The sequence below is a fragment of the Xenopus laevis genome, chromosome 3L (assembly GCF_017654675.1).
Source record: "Xenopus laevis strain J_2021 chromosome 3L, Xenopus_laevis_v10.1, whole genome shotgun sequence".
NCBI classification, from domain to species: Eukaryota; Metazoa; Chordata; class Amphibia; order Anura; family Pipidae; genus Xenopus; species Xenopus laevis.
In genome coordinates, this window is record NC_054375.1 from 100,924,879 (window position 1) to 100,945,847 (window position 20,969).

General features: G+C 38.0%; 1 protein-coding gene across 5 annotated transcripts; it reads left to right on the forward strand.

The window, feature by feature from the left end:
• The first annotated feature begins 791 nt into the window (after positions 1–791).
• On the forward strand, positions 792–18,936 carry sord.L (sorbitol dehydrogenase L homeolog). 5 transcript variants are annotated; one of them, XM_041585110.1, is made up of 10 exons: positions 792–884; positions 3,203–3,405; positions 3,725–3,758; positions 4,705–4,869; positions 7,062–7,221; positions 8,643–8,761; positions 10,615–10,680; positions 13,535–13,710; positions 17,259–17,380; positions 18,686–18,936. In XM_041585110.1, exons 2-10 carry the CDS (start codon positions 3,331–3,333, stop codon positions 18,849–18,851), a joined length of 1,083 nt encoding a protein of 360 aa, XP_041441044.1. In that variant the 5' UTR covers positions 792–884; positions 3,203–3,330; the 3' UTR covers positions 18,852–18,936.
• Positions 18,937–20,969: the final 2,033 nt, after the last annotated feature.

The following is a 20,969-nucleotide window of genomic DNA, read 5'->3' on the forward strand; positions in this document are numbered from 1 at the left end:
TTTCCACTGGCAGTAACCAATCAGTGACTTGAGGGGGGAGCACATGGGTCATAACTAGGGTTGCCACCTTTTCTGGAAAAAAATACCAGCCTTCCTATATTCTTGCTGTTTTTTCAAGCAACATTTTTACCGGCCAGGTGGCAACCCTAGTCATAACTGCTTTTGAAGCTGAGCTGAATGTTAAGGATCAATTACAAACTTTCTGAACAGTTATGTCCCATGTGGCTCCCCTTAAAGTCGCTGACTATCTGTTAGACATCCAGTCACTCCAGCCTTTATACATACATTTTTAGCTAACTATCTTAGAAACATTTTTTATTTTACACAACCTATTGTTTTTATTTTTACACTGAAATGTTCCTTTAAATCATTTAACAGAAACACAACTACAAAAGAAACATTAGAAAGTTTAATAATGGCAAAATAAATAATTATTGAAGTTAAATAAAAAAAATAATTAAAAAAAAAAAAATAAAAAAAATTATTATATATATATATATATATATATATATATATATATATATATATATATATATATATATATATATATATATATAGTGTCAATCATACTCTTATTTAACAGAAAAAGCAGCACTACTGTAAATGACTCCATATATTTCTAAGGTAGTTATGCAAAATCAGTTCCAAACAGGAATGTATTGACTTTTAACACCCATTTGCCTGACTGTTGTTCTAATCCTTAGACACCTTCCTACCAAGCCCTCTGGGAACTAAGTTAAACATTACAAACGAGCCAAACAAGGGAGACAACACAAGCAGTTGCCAGTTCTGTTTCATGTCACTGCTGAGTAAAGTTGATCGAAAGTAAAAAAAAATCTGTAGCCGACATGCCAGGCTTGCTGCAACCTTTGCACAGCGAACAGGTGTGTTATACTCGTGTGTCCATTTGCATGTGCTCTTTGTGAAGGGATGTTATAGGGGTTAGTTTAGCAAATTGAATCTGCAGTGACAGGGATTGGGGGAATATAGCGGTAATGTACTAACCTGCAAGGCAGCTGGGTGTGTAATGCTACTCCTCCTGAGAATACTAATCACAGTTTCTGCCCAAACTAAGAATGAACATTATAAGAAGTCTTTAAAATCCAGATAGAAGGGTTGCACTGAATTTATTTTATTTCTGAAAGAACAAGTATTTGAGCAAGTGTTCATAGCCACATAAAAGGCAATGAGGCTAGGCTATTAAAAATGTGTGTTGCTACTGAAGTCACACATAATTAAATATTAGTAAATAAATATTACTTGGCCCACTCCAAATTTATTTTAAGAAATGTACGTCTCTTACCAGTGACATAACTTGGTAGCGTTGGGGCCCCCTCCTCCTGGGCCAGCACTGCGACACTATTTTAAAGGTAAAAGATGGGTTGGGGAGGGGGACTGGGATGCAGCAGACCCCACGGTCTAGGCCCCCCTGTTGCCCCCCCCAGAGGCCATGGGGTCTGCTGTATAGGTAGTTACGTCAGTGTCTCTTACCAATATATTGAATTTACTCATTTATTGTTTTCTCAAGGCCCTCAGTAGTCCCAGCTACCCCTGCAGTACAGAGTCTGTTTCCTCTATCGCAATGCTGCTTAAACTTTATTGCCATTACCCTTGTCTTCAGTTTGCTGGGTGTTATTGCATTGGGATCAGTACTTGTACCATGAACTAGCAGTGAAAAGGCTCAAGTTACACAGCAGATAACAGATAAACTCTGTAGAATAGTGATGTGCAGGCCGACCCGAGGATTACACGCTGGTTGGGCAGGTTCGGGCCGACCCCTGGACAAAATGCGCGAGGCGGTTGCGGGTCAAGGTCTTCTGCTCTCCCCGCCCGCGACCTAGTACTGCCGGCTTCCGGCGCCGAAATTTTATAGACTTCCCCCTGCCCCACCCCTTTTGTGACGTCACTGCGGGACGGGTCGGGCGCGGGTCTATAAATAAAGGGGAGCAGCAGGCCCGGGTGGATGCGGGTAGGGAGCGGGCGGGTTAGGGTCGGGTGCGGGTTGAGAAATTCTCGACCCACACTTCACTACTGTAGAACATAATGTTATCTTTTATCCACTATTTAACCTGTACCATATAGCCTTATTTCAATTTCCGCCATTGCTACTCAGCAGCTTGTTTATATGAACTATAGTAGTGTTTCTGAAGCAAACAGGTCAGTTTTACCAGTGCAGGGCAACACTACATGATATTTTCATTACTTGAAAACACTTTCATTTTTTGGTGTTAATGTTCCTTTAAGTACACAGAAAATTGTGACCAGACTTTGTGGGTCATATTTTATTTGAACAACAAAATCTTGCCATGCAACAGCATAAGGTTTTTAGGATCTTACAACATTTTCTCCTCACTGCTGTAATGTAAGTCAGATCAGATAAAGCTGAATGGTGAGTTTTATTTATGCATCTACATCACAGCCAATGTATTTCAATGTGAAGAAAAAGTCTGTCAGATTTTATCTTGTCAGGTGCAGCTGCAGCATGCAGTAAGTATTCCCTTCCGACAGGCTTGTCATGTCAGAATCCAAAGCATCCATGTAGCTTACACATCAGATTTTTTTTTTTTATAATTTTATAATTCCTAGCCGTGCAGCTACATCCGACTTGTAGGATGCAATCTGTCAATTTGACACCATCCTACAAAATCTACCATGTAGTTTAGCACTATAGTAAACTAGGTTAAACACAAGTGTTCTTTCTAAATATAGTTTAATGTGGGTATTACCATATATTATTTCTATCCTTCTATGGGGGGGGGGGGGCTTTACAATTATCTGCTTTTGCAGTCAGGTTTGCACTTTATTCTTTAGAAACTGGTAACATATGACATCAAGGCAGTGATTTGCTGATAAATTACCTGTTTATGTGTGCCTCATGGCTGCATTGGCTACTGCCAGACAGGTCATTTTCTGTCAGTTTATCCCTCTGCCATTGATACTTTTATTTTACTATGTTTACTATGTTATATATGAATATATAAAGAGAATTATTGTTTAGAATTAGTTGGTAACACTTGTAAGCAGGGGGGAGGAAGGGGGGTACTATCTGCTGATTGGCATCCACCCCAGCATTCAGTTAATAACTGGTTTAATAATTAGTTGGAGTATTTACAGCCTTGGAACTTAAAGTGCATGTCTAATTATTTATTTTCTCTAGGCAAGCAAAAGGCTAAGCCAAATATTATTAAACTCTCCATTGCAGGACTGGGGTCAAAAGCTAAAACCCAATCAGACAAACAAAAGTCTCTGTTAAAACTTTAACCTGAAAGTTGAAGTAAAAGAAAAAACAGTGCTGAAAGAGCAGCAGAGTGGATTGAGAGAGGGACAGCAATGGCAGCAAGTAAGCCAAGTGTGGAAGGTGAAAACCTATCTGTGGTAGTCCATGGAATTGGAGATCTTCGTCTGGTAAGATATTAGTTTAATACACTTTTTGTCCCCCATCCTTAATATGTATTAATCCTGAAAGATTAGCAGAACATTGAACCACATCCTAATCCTAATTTGCATATGCAAATAAGGGAATAAAGGGCTGGAAAGGACTTTTTTTTGTGATAAAAAGTCATGTGATTTCCATTCCCGACCCTAATATACATATGTAAATTAGGATTCGGTTAGGCCAGGCACAAGGATTTGGCCAAATCCCGAAACTAATCCTGGATTCTGTCCCTAATATGTAACAGCATATATTTGGTATACGTTAAAAAATGTCATTCGTTTTTTGCAGGAAAACCGCCCAGTTCCAGAACCTGGTCCAAACGGTGAGTTCTAACAATGACACAATCTATCACTCAATTGAATGTATCACTGTAATTGACTTGCCTCTTAAATTCCAGGACAAGCCTATCCATAAAGTCTGATCATTTAGAGGGGTTCTATTGTGTCACATGTTGCTTGCTACTCAAGCCTGTGCTCCTTTTGTAATCCTTTACCATTTCAAAGGGACAGCGTTAAAAACTAAACTCTAGCTCAGCGTGTGAGCCTTTAGGATTGAGAATCTTAGTGAATATAATGGTAAAGTGAGTGCTGCAGTCATACAATGTGCCGTGTAAGAAAATGATATAGGCAGGGGTATAATATGGGTGTAATCATTTTGTGTAATATGGTGACTTCAGACAGAGATGAAATACAACATAGTGGGCTACTTTTGAGTAATATGTAAGCAGCCCAACCCACAAAAACCTTACTGGGTCTACCTTGCTATTAGTTTACAGCTAATAGCAAGGAGGCTCTCCCAGACCATGCCTGACTTTAATAAGACACTGTTTATGTCAAATCAAATTATCCTGCCAGCCACGTACATCTCCCCCTTCTCAATAGATGGCTGAGCATTCAGCTGTCTGTAGCATTCAGCTGTCTGTAGCAGCTGTCACCTGTGATGCACAGTCAGGGAATCAGAGTGCTAACCTGCACTAAATAAATCCCCTCAATTGCAGCACCTCTGTACACTCTACCCATCATGTTTCAGACAGGTCTATTTTGTGACAGAACCCCAAGCAAAACAGCCTTGAAGCCAACCTTTTAAAAATGATATTATGATTATGTTTTCTCCACCTTTGTAAATTCTCCTCCTGTGTTAAATATCTGGAATTGCTTTGTCTCCAACTGTTGCAATGGGTTGCTAGACTTGGCAAAATGTTTATTACATTATCCTTGATGAGTCCTAACATATATTATAGTTTTCCTTTTATTTTTGTCATCCAATAGAAGTTTTGCTGAAGATGCATTCTGTCGGAATATGTGGCTCAGATGTCCACTATTGGCAGCATGGCCGTATTGGAGATTTCATTGTGAAAAAACCAATGGTTCTAGGGCATGAAGCATCGGGAACAGTGGTCAAAGTAGGAGCCTCTGTATCTCATCTTAAGCCAGGTAAAATAAAAGCTGTATTGTGTTTACATGCTTTTTTTATAGTACCTATAAGTGTTTTATATAACTTCTTCCTTACTAAACTCCTCTAAGCATTCATAAACTTATATTGCCTGTGGTACACAGGGATTGTTGATGCCATTTGTAATCACCAAATGGGAGGCTGACATCCTGATAAAATTAAAAGAGTGATTTGCTTAAATCTGAAGCAACACTTGCAATTACCTGCGGAGGGGGGGGTGCTTCATTTGTTTCCTTTATACTTCCCCAAAGGGCTGCTATCAGTAAACAAAATGTCACTTCATCTGTATTGAACACTATCCACATAGTGAGTCACACTACATAAGCCTTGCTTGTTTTCTGTCAGAAAATGACCTCAATTTGCTGAATATGACATATGTATCATTGTACAAATATATTCAGTCAAATGAGGATTGTAACAATAAGCAATGCTTTCTGTACAGAATGACTTAATCTTAAGCAGTTTCTGCTTGTTGCCTGATAAAGGTACAACTACCACACAGTTTCTTAGAGCTACATTAACTTCTCACCTTTTTTTACTAAAGATTCATACAGTACATATAGTCCATAGTTCCTACCTATCTGGCTGTTTTTGTCATTTCATTGGATTAGGTGCATTTCATTGCAGGTCTGATCCTCTGCCATATACAATGTAATAATGTCAACTCATTGGAGTCACCTCCTCTGTCACTGACAGCTTGCTGTAGAACACAAGGGACCATCTTTTGATAAATGATATTAAGGGCTTGATCTAACATAATGGCGTGCCTACCTTTTTCTTCTTCATGTAGATAGGTGACTAAGATGGCTTGCCATGTTCAAGCACGTTGTTCCATTTCAATAGATAGTTTTCTCACTTTTTCCAATTAAAATCTATTCTGTGACATTTTCCATAGTGTACAGCGTTATTTAAAAACAAGATTTGCTCCATCTCTGCAGAAGAATCAATGAAGACTAGGTTCTCTTTACAATCAAATTCAGTTTAGCACGCACAGAAATCAGATTAACATGAAAGGAGCAGGGTTCATACTGTTGTGTTTTTCCTTTTGGTGTTAAACGAAAAATAGAGAAACTGGGGGATAAGGCAATATGGATGCAATAAAGTAACAAAAACTGGATGCCTTCAATGTCTCCAAAGTCTTTTGCATTTACAAAGCATTTACAGTAGAACGTTGTTGGATTGTTTAAACAATTTGACATGAACTTTAGCCTCTGTCAATACATGATCCTACTCTTTAATATTTGCATAGAGCTGTTTAAACTACATGTTTACAAATTTCTCTCAAGGACATTGAATTTTTTTTGTGTGCTGTAAATACAGTATATGGATTACTCAAGCTTTTCCTGCATTGTAGAATGCTGCTGCCTACTCAGATGCAGGTCTATTTCTGAGAATTATGGTAGGCTATAGATCATTGCTTTCAGGCTCAGATTTTCTTCTGTGTTTCAAAATGTAGTCAGGCCCACCAATAACTCATAAAAAGGTTATAGACTGTTGAATTAGCTGAGAGACCAGTTATATAAAATGTATGGTTAATAACTGCACCCAATTTATTTTTCCTCCATTTTCTGCTGCCAAACATCTCTGCAAGGTGGATTTTACTGCCTACTGCCACTTGCACATTCCCTGTGATGTACAGAAAATAAATTGCTTGGTGTAGCAAAATTCTGCACATCACAAAAACCCTAAACCATATAATTAAGACAACATGAAAAGAAGGGGCAGCGGCAGCATTGTGGCAGTTAGTTAACATGGTATTTTAAATATATAAGTGTGCATACTATAGGCATTACTGTGTACATAACATATGGGGGTTTAGTTTTTCCAAAGAGATCTGTGATTTTTTATTGATTAATAATGTAGATGTCTAATGAGATGTCAGCATTTGCACTGGAGTATTTACAAAATAGTCAACCCTATATTTTACCGGTTACATGTTTCAACTTCCACTGAGCAATGCCTCTTGCATTCCTGTCTCTATGCGACCTGGACAGCTAGAGGGAAGGGAAGACAGAGAATTGTGTCTAGATATTTCAGGTCTGTGTTAAACTGTAGTGTGTTTAACAAAACCATCAGCATAATCTGTTTAATGACAACAGCTGTCAGAGACACTATTACTAAGTATAGATATACACAAATTTATGTTTGTTTTAATTACAAGTGTTTTATACAGGTGACCGAGTTGCTATAGAGCCTGGTGTTCCAAGAGAAACAGATGAATTCTGCAAAATGGGGAGGTATAACTTGTCCCCTACAATTTTTTTCTGTGCTACGCCACCTGATGATGGGAATTTATGCAGATATTATACACATAATGCCAACTTTTGCTACAAGTGAGTATGACTTGAATTTTAGCTACAGTTTTATTCCACTGAGCGACTTCAGTATGAACTGCAACCTGCATTTAGCAACTTCAATGCAACATAAGCCAAGGGCTTTTGGCTCTCCAGATGGTGCAGACTGATTCCCCAACCAGCTGTCATTGATTGATCTAATTTTAGAAGAATAATTCTAAGATTGGAAGTCTTGTCATATCTGCCTGTAATGCTTTTCTATTCAACTTTATTTTAAATAGTGTTCCTGTGCACTAGGAGATAGGAGCCTTAAAAAAACAGAACTGACTATACTTCCTATACATGTTGAATCAAAACTCATAATTGTGGGTAGGTACTACTTTAAGTGACAAAAGTGCTGCTTTTCAAAGCTCATTATGCCACATCTCATTTAACAAAATTTAATTAAGAATAAAAGAACTCCCACATGCATGCTAGAGATGTCAATTCCTCTATTTCTGTCTGTTTAGAGGGATACTGTCATGGAAAAACATGTTTTTTTCAAAACACATAGTTAATAGTGCTGCTCCAGTAGACTTCTGCACTGAAATTCATTTTTAAAAAAAACAAACTGATTTTTTTTGTATTTAATTTTGAAATCTGACATGGTCTAGACATATTGTCAGTTTCTCAGGAGCCCCAGTCATGTGACCTGTGCTCTGATAAACTTCAGTCACTCTTTACTGCTGTACTGCAAATTTGAGTGATATCACCCCTTCTCCCCCAGCAGCCTAACAACAGAACAATGGGAAAGTAACCAGATAGCAGCTCCCTAACACAAGATAACTCCTTGGTAGATATAAGAACAGTACTCAGTAGCAAAATCCAGGTCTCACTGTGTCACATTCAGTTACATTGAGTAGGAGAAACAACAGCCTGCCATAAAGCAGTTCCATAGTGCAGCACCGGCTCTTTCTGAAAACACGTGACCAGGCAAAATGATCTGAGATGGCTGCCTACACCAATATTAGTACTAAAAAAATACAATTGTTGGGTTAGTAATGAAATTTTATATGTTAGAGTGAATTATCTGCAGTGTAAAATCCCTTTAGGCTTCATTATCTCTCTCTTCAAGTTGCTCTGTTCATCCACTCCATGCCATTTTGTGCTATTATCAAAACATTGAAGTAACTATATCATGTGAACACAAAGCAGGTTGAAAGCCAGTATCTAAAGCATGTGGAATATCTCAGAAAATACAGCAGGGTAAAAGGCTACTTCACAAATTATTGAAGGACAACTAGCAGACCTCTTCCATAATATTCTTCTTTTCATGATCTTTGTTTTTACAAATGTCTGCCTTTATCACCACCTTTCCATTTTGCTGTTTTTCTTTCTCCTCTGTCCTTTGTTTCTCTTTAGTGAGACAATAACGTTCTCTGTAATCAACAATGAATTGATTGGCTTACATTTTATTTCAGGCTTCCAGACAATGTAACATTTGAGGAAGGTGCACTGATTGAACCTCTGTCTGTTGGGATCCATGCTTGTAGAAGAGCTGGAGTGACTCTTGGAAGCAGAGTTTTTATCTGTGGTGCAGGTATGGTCTATAGCAGTGCTGTCCATTTTCTGTGGTACCGAGGGCCGGAATTTTTCTGGCCTAATGGTGGAGGGGCGATAATGGAACCCAGTGATGACCACTCCCTGTTTTTAAAACACACTCACTTTAAACCACACCCATGTTACCACAAGACCATGTGTAAAAGAAACGGATCCGCACACACACCGATTAGTGCAGTCGGGGATTATCCCCTTTTATTCAGCCACCAAACATCAACGTTTCGGGGGGGAACACCCACCCTTCATCAGGATGATCCTGATGAAGGGTGGGTGTTCCCCCCCGAAACCTTGATGTTTGGTGGCTGAATAAAAGGGGATAATCCCCGACTGCACTAATCGGTGTGTGTGCGGATCCGTTTCTTTTACACATTGGTTGCTAAGGGACCCGGCCGGGTCAACGGAAGGAACGCACCACCAGCTTGCAGGATTGGTGAACTGCAGGTGTGCGGTAGGATAATTACATTGTACCACAAGACCATGTCCACATTAATGGCGGTAGCACACCAAAAGATTGGTGCTCACTGCAGGGATATCATTTATATGAACAAATACCAGGCTTACGTTCCACAGGCAGAGCAGGGTACACACAGGCAGAGTAGGCCAGGCCAAGATTATGGCACACACAGGGAGCATAGGGCATTCAGAGTATGGCACACACATGGAGCATAGGACAGACAGAGCATGGCACACACAGGGAGCATAGGGCAGACATAGCATGGCACACACATAGAGCATAGGGCAAGAAGAGCATGGCACACACAGGGAGCATAGGGCAGGCAGAGCATGGCACACACAGGGAGCATAGGGCAGACAGAGCATGACACACAGGGAGCATAGGGCAGGCAGAGCATGGCACATGCAGGGAGCATAGGGCAGGCAGAGCATGGCACACACAGGAAGCATAGGGCAGGCAGAGCATGGCACACTCAGGGAGCATAGGGCAGAACAGAGCAGGAGACAGGGAAACTTAGCAGGACCAATCTAAGATGTACTACATACAGTGAGACAATGCTGGTGCCCCATTATCATTTCGAATAAGGTGTGAACAGGTAAACAATGTGGGCAGTTTCAGTCTGGGTCTCAGGTGTGAACAGTACAGGGCTTTAGGGTACAGGCAGAGCAGGGTACACACAGGCAGAGTAGGCCAGGCCAAGATTATGGCACACACAGGGAGCATAGGGCAGGCAGAGTATGGCACACACAGGGAGCATAGTGCAGGCAGAGTATGGCACACAAAGGGAGCATAGGGCAGGCAGAGTATGGCACACACAGGGAGCATAGGGCAGGCAGAGCATGGCACACACAGGGAGCATAGGGCAGGCAGAGCATGGCACACACAAGGAGCATAGGGCAGGCAGAGCATGGCACACACAGGGAGCAAAGGGCAGAACAGAGCAGGAGACAGGGAAACCTATCAGGACCAATCTAAGATGTACTTCATACAGTGACACAATGCTGGTGCCCCATTATCATTTTGAATAAAATGTGAAGAGGTGAACAATGTGGGCAGTTTCAGTCTGGGTCTCAGGTGTGAACAGTACAGGGCTTTAGGGTATGAACAATAGAGGTGTCACAGGTGTGAGCAATACAGGAGATTAATGTCTGAATTTGATTAAACAATGAAGGGGCCAGTTAATCTCTGTAGTGATACCGTTTAAAGTTTACAAAAGGAAAGCAGACACAGCAGGAAGATTTTAATGGGGGGGGGCACACAAGGGGGGGGGGGGTTGCGGGCTGCCCTGGTCTACAGCATGGCCAACCTGAGGAAGTAAATTCATTTATCTGTATTTTTTGTCATTATTGTTTAGCTCTAATTTCCTTTGTGTATTTTAGGGCCCATTGGGCTGGTTTCCCTTCTTGTGGCGAAGATGATGGGAGCATCTCAAGTTGTAATAAGTGGTAAGTGCATATATATATATATATATCTATATATACTATAACAAACAAGGGAAAGTTGTGCTCACCACTATTTTTTAAAACCATTAGGCGGGGCTGCAATGAGGCTGTGACCACAAAATACATATAGTCAAATACAAGAGTCTTCTGCACTCAACCCATTATCAATATATTTAAGACAGCGACATTTTGTTCATACTGCTACTAAAAAATGCCTTACCCTTTAAACAAAGAGTACAGAGGTTTCTTGTCTATATATATATATATATATATATATATATATATATATATATATATATATATATATATATATATATATATATATATATATATATATATATATATATATATATATGATCCAGGTTAATTCTGGATGATGAATGGTGGTTGTTTACTTATTACTTGTAAACGGTTTAAATATTGTCTGTCTGTCTATGTATCTACAGTGTCTAATACCTTTAAATATAATGCAAAATTATAATCTAAAGATACTGTTTACTTTAAGTTGTACTGATTAATATTAACACAGCTACTCATAGGTATAAAAATAAGTGCAAAATAGTTGTAAAAAATTTAAAAAAAACATTTTTTTAAAAGTATTGTATTTATCAATGAAAGAAAGTTAGAGTTTATAAGTATGTATCTAAAAATCCCATAGGAATGAATAGAAAGTGGATGAGTTGTTCCTGTGGTGAACTCTAATCTCACATTTTGATATATCTACCCCTTTGTGCTAGTATGGTGATATTCATCTCTCTGTAATGCAAAACCTCTTACTAATTTTGGTAAATTAGTTAAAAATGAAACAAGGAACACACCGCCTGCTTGGTAAATGTTGTCTTCAGTTACAGCCTATTGTTGCATTATCCTTTTTGCAATTATATCATTTTGGTTGAGGTTGCCAACAAAGAATATAAGTCCTTTAAATATCTATTCCACACCTTGAGAAGCCAAGAGGAAATTTTCACAAGAAAATTGTTTTAAATTACAATAGAGATCTCTGTATTCAGTTCACATTTTCAGTTGTCTATAGATACAGTGACTAGTAAAATACAGAGTGTTGCCATCTTGTCATTGCTTCTATTTCCTTGTTCAGAAAACCCTGACATGAGTCAATGGTTGCAGGTGGAGTGTACATTCATTGTGTATATTTGCTCCCATCAGTCACTAAATCGTTTTCCTTTGTTACATATTTTATTCATATACAGGTATGGCATGTGTTAAACTGAAATCATTTATTGAGAAAGTTCTAAAATACAACAGTGCCATTTTTCTTAGCAATTCTTAGGAACAGGCTATTTATGTATTGATTTGTTTTATTCTGTAATAATAATCCTGCACTTTGTCCTTGATGATAAGTATGATAGTATAAATCCATACAGATTGCAAAGCAATACTTTGTTTTATAATATCTATTATGAGAAAATGTTTATCAAAATATAACATTTCGATTTAGCAGCCTTTCATGAAAACAGGGCATTTTCTTTTTCACTGCATGAGAAAACTCAAATTAAGGTGTATGTGAAAATTGAATTTTAGTATTTGCACAAATTGTCAGCATTTTTGCTGTGGAATGCTGTGGGTATCCCCATGCATGAGCTCCTTGTGCTGTATTTCCTCGTACATTTGCTGTGCAAGACATTGATTCCAGGAAGTGAGATGCATTATTACAGTATCAGCTTACACTTGTTAGTTAGCTGCATGACACAATCATCTGTCAGTTGCTTGATTGATGTTGTCCTATGAGTAGTTACAACATCTGCATGCCAATCAGCCAGATCAGGGTGCAGGGAAAGACCAAAGTCAGTGTAAAGGAAATAAGCACGTACACATAATAATTACTATATGATATGAGGCTTGCTTTGGCTCTAACCATGATAAGCTATTCGATAAATGAAAGCCAACTTAGTCCAGTATATTTCCAGTTCCCAGAAAAACATTCCTTCTTTTACATGCTCATGTCTTACACGTAGACCTAGACATCGGTGAAGCTGCTAACTTTTTCAGTTTGGTTGGCTTTCATGTATTGTTTTGTACACTAAAGTTGGTCATACATGGGCAGATAAAAACAGACTGAGTCAGCAGCTTATTGGCTCATATATGGGGCCCTTTGAAAGGCCTGACCAATATCAGATATTGATTGGACAGGTTCAAAAATCCTGTCAGAGTGAGGGGCGCATTGCTTTGTTGATGCGGTTGTTGCTCGGACTACCTGTATTCTCGTCAGTGTGATCCGATCATTGGCCCCTAGGGTCCAATGATCAGATGAGCCAGATATTGTCCACCTCAGGATGGGCATATCTGGGAAAGATCAGCTTGATTGGGGACCTCGCAAAGAGATCTTCAAGTGTATGACCACCTATGCACTATATCAATCTCAAATGTCATTAGATCCATAATCTGCTTGTGATTATGGTGCAAAATATCATTTTACTGACATTCACGTGACTTGTAACATAATTGTTGTACAAGTATGGGATCCATCATCCGGAAACCCGTTATGCACAAAGCTATAAATTCCTGGAAAGTCATCCTACTGGTATTAATTAATGTTTAAATGATTTTTTAGTAGACTTATGGTATGGTGATCCAAATTACCAAAAGATCCCTTATCTGGAGAAACCCAGGGTCTGAGCAATCTGTAAACTGGCCCCACACCTATATAATGAAAGAACTATGAAATGTGGTAACAAGGCTTGCATTGCAGTTGTTGTTTTCCAAGTGTTATATAGAACTTTCTTAGTAATTGTAGTAGTAATAGTATGTTTTAACTAATGTAGTAGTAATGTAGTAGTAATGGTATGTTTTAACTAATGAACAGACCAAGTTCATATTCCCTTCATTTACTTTTTACTAGATTTATCTTTATCAAGGTTAGAAAAGGCCAAAGAACTGGGAGCCGATTTTGTTGTTCAAGTTGCCACTGAGCCACCAGAGGTTATTGCACGGAAGGTTGAGGAATTGCTTGGAACCATGCCAGAAATTACTATTGAGTGCACTGGAGCAGAATCCTGTATCCAAGCAGGAATCTATGTAAGTTAAATATTGAGACTCCTGACTGTTTGGAAGGGACAGTTTTGTGCTAATGCTTTGACTGTTAACCAGGAATAGGTAGCCTACACCATAACAGCTATTGCAAAATAACCAAAAAAAAAAAGCAAACAGTGTTGGAACTTGTGGAGCAGTGTTCTCATACACACAGAAGCAGACAGATAAGTGGGCTAGTAGTCCAAATAGTCACCTTTAGAACTTTTCAGAATAATTATATCAATAAGACTGGTTCACACAACCCAGTGTTCACATTCTTGCTCTCTTTCCCTTCCCATGACTCTATATCTTTTACAGTATATCTGCCTGCCCCCCTGGGGTCCACAGTGTTTCTACCCCACCAGTTTCTCAGTATACAACCTCCCCTCAAGTTCCTCCACTGTTGATCCATCAGGTGTTCTGGTAACCCTGTCTATCACCCACCACACAAGTATCCTGTGGACCTTTTATTTAAATGTTTCTAGTGTAGCCATATGAGAAGACAAACAAATTTCATTGATCTAAGGTAATTAGATAGGATGCTTCACCATTTAGCCTGGTTTTGCACTTGGTTTGACCAGTGCTTGTGTGATTTATTAGTCATTTGTCAGAGAGCCCACTCATTCCAGCAATCATGCAGTTGATCTGGAAGTGACTAAATTGTATGGTATAATCAGACAGTATGTGTGATTTTAACTAAATGGGCTTCTTTAGAAATACTAAAAAAGATAAAGTATTAATGAGTGACACTGTTAGTATACTTCTAGTAGTTTGGATGTTCTCCCAAAGTCTGTGTAGGTTTCCTTCCACACTCCAAATACATACAAGTAGTTGTTGGCCCTCTGACTTGCACTAGGTTTGAATGATATATATTATTTTTGCAGTATGGCTGCTGTGAGTTCTTAAAAACATTGATATGAAATCTAGGTCCTTGGTTGCCCTTTAATATACTTTACTTTTACTATGCCTTTCCTGTCTTCCTCTTTTCACAGTATTTATTTTTCCTTTTGTAATTCAGTGCTTGTTAACGCAGTATTTAGATTTTACCTAGGAGAAAATAAAGGTGGTGCATGGGTGAAACACATGTTGGTTAAATTTTTGACGTCCCCCCCCCATATGACAATATACCAGCTTGTTACATATTTAACTTATTTAGTGTACATCAATTAAATATTGTGATATTTATATTTGGGTGCTACAGCTTTTCATTTATAGTGCATTGAGAATGGGTCATTTGCTTGCAACAGCAATAGTGATGGTTAAATAGCTTTTACGAACACCTAGCTGTATTATTTAAGGGTTAAACACAAGGAAATACATGTAATAAATAAAGACTGCTGGGAAATTGTGTGATGATGTTGTAGGAGAAAGTTCTCAGCAGAGATGCATATAAAATTGTGAATAAACAATGAATTATTTGTTGTTTCTTTAGAAACTCAATGATTATAAAAATGCAAGAATGCAAAATGGGGGAAACTTTTTAACACACTCATATATTTTGTCATGATATGCTATATGTGGATCTTTTATCAGCACAGAATGCTCTATTCAAAAGAGAATCTTTGAAAGTCATCAGAGGTGTCGAGTCCTGACTGGAAAAAAACAAAGTTTTTCTGTTTGCTTAGGCATTTGATATAGGTAACCCACACCAAGAGAAATGTTTCAAAATAAGAATAAATGAGCTGGTGGAAGTTATAGGTCACTCGTGGCAGCACTGGTAGATGAGTTAGGAGATTAGTAGTTCTAATAGCCAGCTGTAAAATCTTTAAAATTAGTTTAATGCAAAAGCATGTTTCTCAGAATGTCTCATTATCACCCATACTTACTTAGATCTCCACTTTGTATCCCCCAAAATGTTTGTTCTGTTACCCCAGGTAGGCAGGTGCAGAGAGATATCTAGCCATTTCAGTCTACATAAACCAAGAAAACTCCAGTTGAAACTGATCTTGTGTTAGGCCTCTAATGTGCACGGTGTGTGTATGGTTGCATATTTTTTGCCATATTTCTGCTTTACTAGTGGAGTTGTGCAACAGCCCTTTGACACAAGGATATTAAATCTACAACCTTGGTGTCACTTTTATTGATATTCCTTGACTATTGTCAAACCCTGCTATTGTAATGAAAACCAAGCATGGCTAAGTTTTCTTTCATCCTGTATATCTTTGTTTTTATTATATTATTATATTTCCTCTTTTTATTTCTCACGTGAACAATGTAGCTTTACATGTAAAATACAATATCTTGTTTTACATTTTCCTGTAGGAGGAAATAAATCTGGTGGAAAGGTGAACCACCGCATTCAGAAGTTTTCCTATATGAAAGTATAATCATTTTATTTGCATTTTATGTGGTTGTTAAAATACTCTGGACATTGAAAGATTTACATTTATTTTTCTTTTATAGGAATTTAAAATAAAGATTCTAAGGTTCTGCTTCAGCTACTGCATTCCATGATTGTTTAATAGTCTGTTAGCGTGCCAGGTGGAATTTTTCAAGAATTAAAAACAAGGAAACCGCCATAAATACAATGTTGGTGGGGAAAAAGTCCTTTGTGCAGGGGCATAAGTCAGTGCTCCCAATTAGCTATTTGGATGCATTCTGGCTGAGCTGATTGATCTCATACAGAGAATAATGTTATTACACTGCTTGATTTGAATACTATTTCACCATTTTGTTCAGTTTTTCAACACTTGTTTTCGTGTGCCATCAGCTGCTTGATCCCTGTTTCTGCTGGAACCTCAAATTAGAATTAATAAATAAATAATGAAGACAAAATGCAAGGTTGCTAGGAATAGAACATTCTATAACATACTAAATAAAGCTGGCCATAGACGCAAAGATATAGTCTCGTACGATTTTCGGACCATGTGTGGATTGCCCCAACATTTTTCGTACCATGGCGATCAGTCAGGTGAAAATATTTGTCAGCTTGGATAGACTACTTAGAGAATCGCTAAACTCATATGGCAAAATAAGAATTAACTTGATAGATCCTTTGATTATCTGTCTAGTACTTTTTTGTATAATTTTTATGATATGATATGATATGTGGCACCTACCCCCAAACCCCACCTTCCCCTTCCTTTTTTCCTTTTTGTAACCCCCCCCCTTTGAATACTTTGGTATCGAAAAAATCCTAAATAAAGATAATAAAAAAAAAAAAAAAAAATATTTGTCAGCTAACTATAATTTCACTGCATGTATTGCCTGTCCCTCACGGGCTGAATATGGTCTGTTTTGTTCTTTTACTACTTTATTTAATCTGAAGTGAGTGGTAGGTTGGGAGATTGGGATGTCCGATCATTATCAGATACAAAGGTAAAATCTGCACGTCCCATGGCCAGCTTAAGGTGAACAGCCCCTTTAAAGTTTGTCTTTGGTGTTTGCATTAATAGCCTAAATTGCTTACATTCTGACACACCCTTTCTGAATTACCAAATGTGCATCTACGAGCCATTTGGATCGAAGAATGTCTTCATGGCACAGATAATTAATTTATTCTCTTTATGGGCTCTCTCATTCTTTTATGTTTCAATGTTTGATTTATTTTACAGGCAACTCGCTCTGGTGGAACTCTAATACTTGTTGGCTTGGGTCCTGCTATGGTTAATGTTCCTATTGTGAATGCGGCTGTGAGGGAAGTTGATATCAGAGGCATATTCAGATATTGCAATACGTAAGTATCTTTGCCAGTGCCTAATACTGTAGATACAAGGCAAACTGTTCATATATCTTGAGAAGTAGACATTTCATATACCTGTATTTAAAAAAAAAGGAAAGCCTCTACAATTCATTAAATGTATGTATGTATATTTATTCGCATAGCGCTCCTTGAGGGCAAAGCACTGAACAGCAGAACAATAAATTAGTATTGACAAACAAGGGGTCATTGAAGTAAAAAGTTACAATAGGTGCATTATAAGAAATACAATTCACATAAATATAAAATATAATTACAATACAGATTAAGTGCTCAGTGTCAAGGAAACAAAAGGCTAGAGGACCCTACCCTGTAGGGCTTACAGTCTAAATGGGAGGGTAACATACAGACACACAATTCGGAGGGGTATTAAAGTGCTGTAGGTTACAGTTTAAGTTTGTATAAGTGCCAGTACCAATTGCAAGTGTTATCCAGGTGCTCCCAGAGGTAGTCTTTGAGTTTTGTTTTAAAAACACTGAAGGAGGATTCTCTCCTGAGAGATTCAGGAATGGCATTCCAAATATAAGGAGCCGCAAGAGAGAAAGGTTTGATATGTGAAACAGCAGTAGTAGTGGGGGGTACAACCAAGCAGCTGCTCTTAGAGGAGCGGAGGCTTTGGCCAAGAACATATAAAGAAACAAGAGATGAGATGTAGTCTGGATAGGATGAGAGCATGTATGAGCGTCTTGGCCGTAGCAGGTGAAAGGAAGGGACGGATTTTGGCAATATTGCTTAAGAAAAATTAAATCAGTTTATAGTAGCATAGCCCTCATATTATTTGATTTATGAATTGATTGTGGTACTCAGAGTTACTAAGGAACAATTAGACCATGCATCATTGAGATAAAAGTATCTGTTAAGTGACCTATCCATTGGTATAGGGAGTTGACACCAGGAAACAAATATAGTCCTCAGTGAGTCACACTCCAGTGTTTAAACAACAAGCCATTCCCTTATATACTAAAGAAACTACACTGAAACAGTATATGGCATGTATGTTGCCTCATTTAAGCACTGGTATAGACTCCTATTGAATCGTTTTAACAAAAGGCTGATTTGAATATGAAGTGCAATGTATTTTAAATTTCATAATCAAGGAAAAGCCCCTTTATTAGAAATTACCTTTTACCTGAGGCAGCAATAACCAGCACATTTACATTTACAATAGTATTTTTTGCAGATTTCTCATGTTTGGATATTTATAAGAACAACAAATCAGACATAATCTGAGGAGTTTACTTTAAGGTAATTTGGTAAATATAGGGTTTTTGTGTTTTGTAGGTGGCCAATGGCTATATCGATGCTGTCGTCAAAGAGAGTCAATGTCGCCCCGCTGGTCACTCACCGTTTTCCTTTAGAAAAGGCTGTTGAGGCATTTGAAACCACAAAGAAAGGTGTGGGAGTAAAAGTAATGCTAAAGTGTGACAAGAATGACCAGGAACCATAACATGAACGCAATAGTGGCTGTTTCTTCAAAAATGTAATTCTTTTCAGTAAAAAATTCAAATAAACACAAGACAGTTATTAAAAAATGTGTTTCCACTGACATTTTTTTCAGAACTGATTTCTGTACTGTACTTACATGAAATCTATTCGTCTTCACTAATTCACATGTAAGGTTGAAACATGGCTTTATGTACTGTATACCAATGTGCACACTGATGCTGCAAGCATGTCTGCTTTTGACCCCTTTTTCAATATAACATTTTTTCAGATGACCTTTAGTTAATAATAAGGTTAGAGATGCAAATTTCATTTGGGTTGAAAAGTGACAATGGTTCGTCAAGTCTATCCCTTGTTGGATCTCCCAGCATCACTCACTCGCTAGGAAAGAAAAGTTTTCCAACTTTGCATCTTTTTAAATACATACACAAATCTATACAAACACACACATATTAATATACATTATCCATATATATATACAACTAGGTATAATACATCCTCTTACGTTATAGACAAATTGGTGAAAGAGAATTGGTCCATCATTAGGGCAGACAAGGATCTGGGTAGATTGTGTCCTAATCCTCCAATGATGGCTTATAGTAGAGGGCAAAATCTGCGTGATTTGCTAGTTGCGACAGATCCAGTGGGGTGCTACCAGAAACCATCGTCTGGTTGGCTCAAAGCTGGGAAACCGGGGTGTTACAGGTGTATCAGCTGCACGTCTTGCAGGTACATGTCACCTGGGGAGGCGTTTTACCATCCACATACGGGACTGAAAATAAAAATCAAACACCGTATTACGTGTACAACTACTCATGTCATATACATGATAACATGCCCATGCGGACTCTCCTATGTAGGCAAAACTGACTTGCGATTACGCATGGACGGACACAGATCCGCTATTAGTACAGCCTATAGGGATGAGAAATCTGTGAAACCAGTCGCTAAACATTTCCTTGAAAAGGGACATAGATTGCCTACGTTCAAATATATTGGTATCGACCATGTCCCAGAACCTAGACGGGGCGGTGATAGATCTAGGTTACTGCTACAACGAGAAACATATTGGATAAGGATATTAGGCACTATGTATCCAAAAGGTTTGAATGAACAATGTTTCTTTAACTGTTTCCTCAGTCAGAGATAAAATAGTTACATTTAGAATGAAGTCCTTGGTTAGGGGATTATTGTGCAATTCAGCTTCAAAGCCTGTGTTTTAGCATTTAATATTAAATATTTATTCTGCGGATTATTTATAAGATATTTACGTATTTATTATTGTATCTATTACATGGAGGTGATTTCAGTAGATGCCACAGTAATAGCTATATGTTCTGATAATAATGAACTTTTGAGACTGTTTTTTTTAAAAAAAAATGAGAACATAAGAATGATGGCTATTTAGTGATGATGTCTAATGGGATGTAGTGATTGGTGGTTGGTGGGGGACACTGGGTACGCCCCTTGGGGGGCAGTGTGTATTTAAACAGTATTTTTATATGGATGTGTAATCTTGATAAAGGCTCTGGACACGAGCCGAAACGTTGATTACTGTAATGATGAATAAATAAACCAATTTTTTATCGAAGAAATCCCTGGAGTGCGCTACTATTTTCCGTTTGTATCTACTATTTCCCAGGAGCAGCACCCGGGTGGATAAGAGGAATTGCCAAGAGGAGTGCGGATCATTAAGACTGTATGTATGTATATATATATATATATATATATATATATATATATATATATATATATATATATATATATATATATATATATATATTTTTTTTTTTTATGGATGCACCGAATCCAGGATTCGGCCAGGATTCAGCCTTTTTTAGCAGGATTCGGATTTAGTTCGGTATTCGGACAAATCTTTTGCGAAGGATTCGGGGGTTCACTCGAATCCAAAATAGTGGATTCAGTGCATCCCTTATATATATATATATATATATATAGAGATATATATATATATATATATATATATATATATATATATATATATATCCAAAAAGTGAGGTGCATACTGGGAACTTTTGTTTAGTTTAAAAGGTTCATTTTATTAAATACATCTTAAAATGGGTCAACGTTTCGGTCTGTTCCTGAGACCTTTATCAAGAAC

Coding starts and splice junctions, on each gene's coding strand:
- sord.L (XM_041585110.1), top strand. CDS start 3,331: ATGGCAGCAAGTAAGCCAAGTGTGGAAGGTGAAAACCTATCTGTGGTA. Junction 7,222..8,642: donor AATGCCAACTTTTGCTACAA/GTGAGTATGACT, acceptor ATTTTATTTCAG/GCTTCCAGACAATGTAACAT. Junction 17,381..18,685: donor ATATTCAGATATTGCAATAC/GTAAGTATCTTT, acceptor TGTGTTTTGTAG/GTGGCCAATGGCTATATCGA.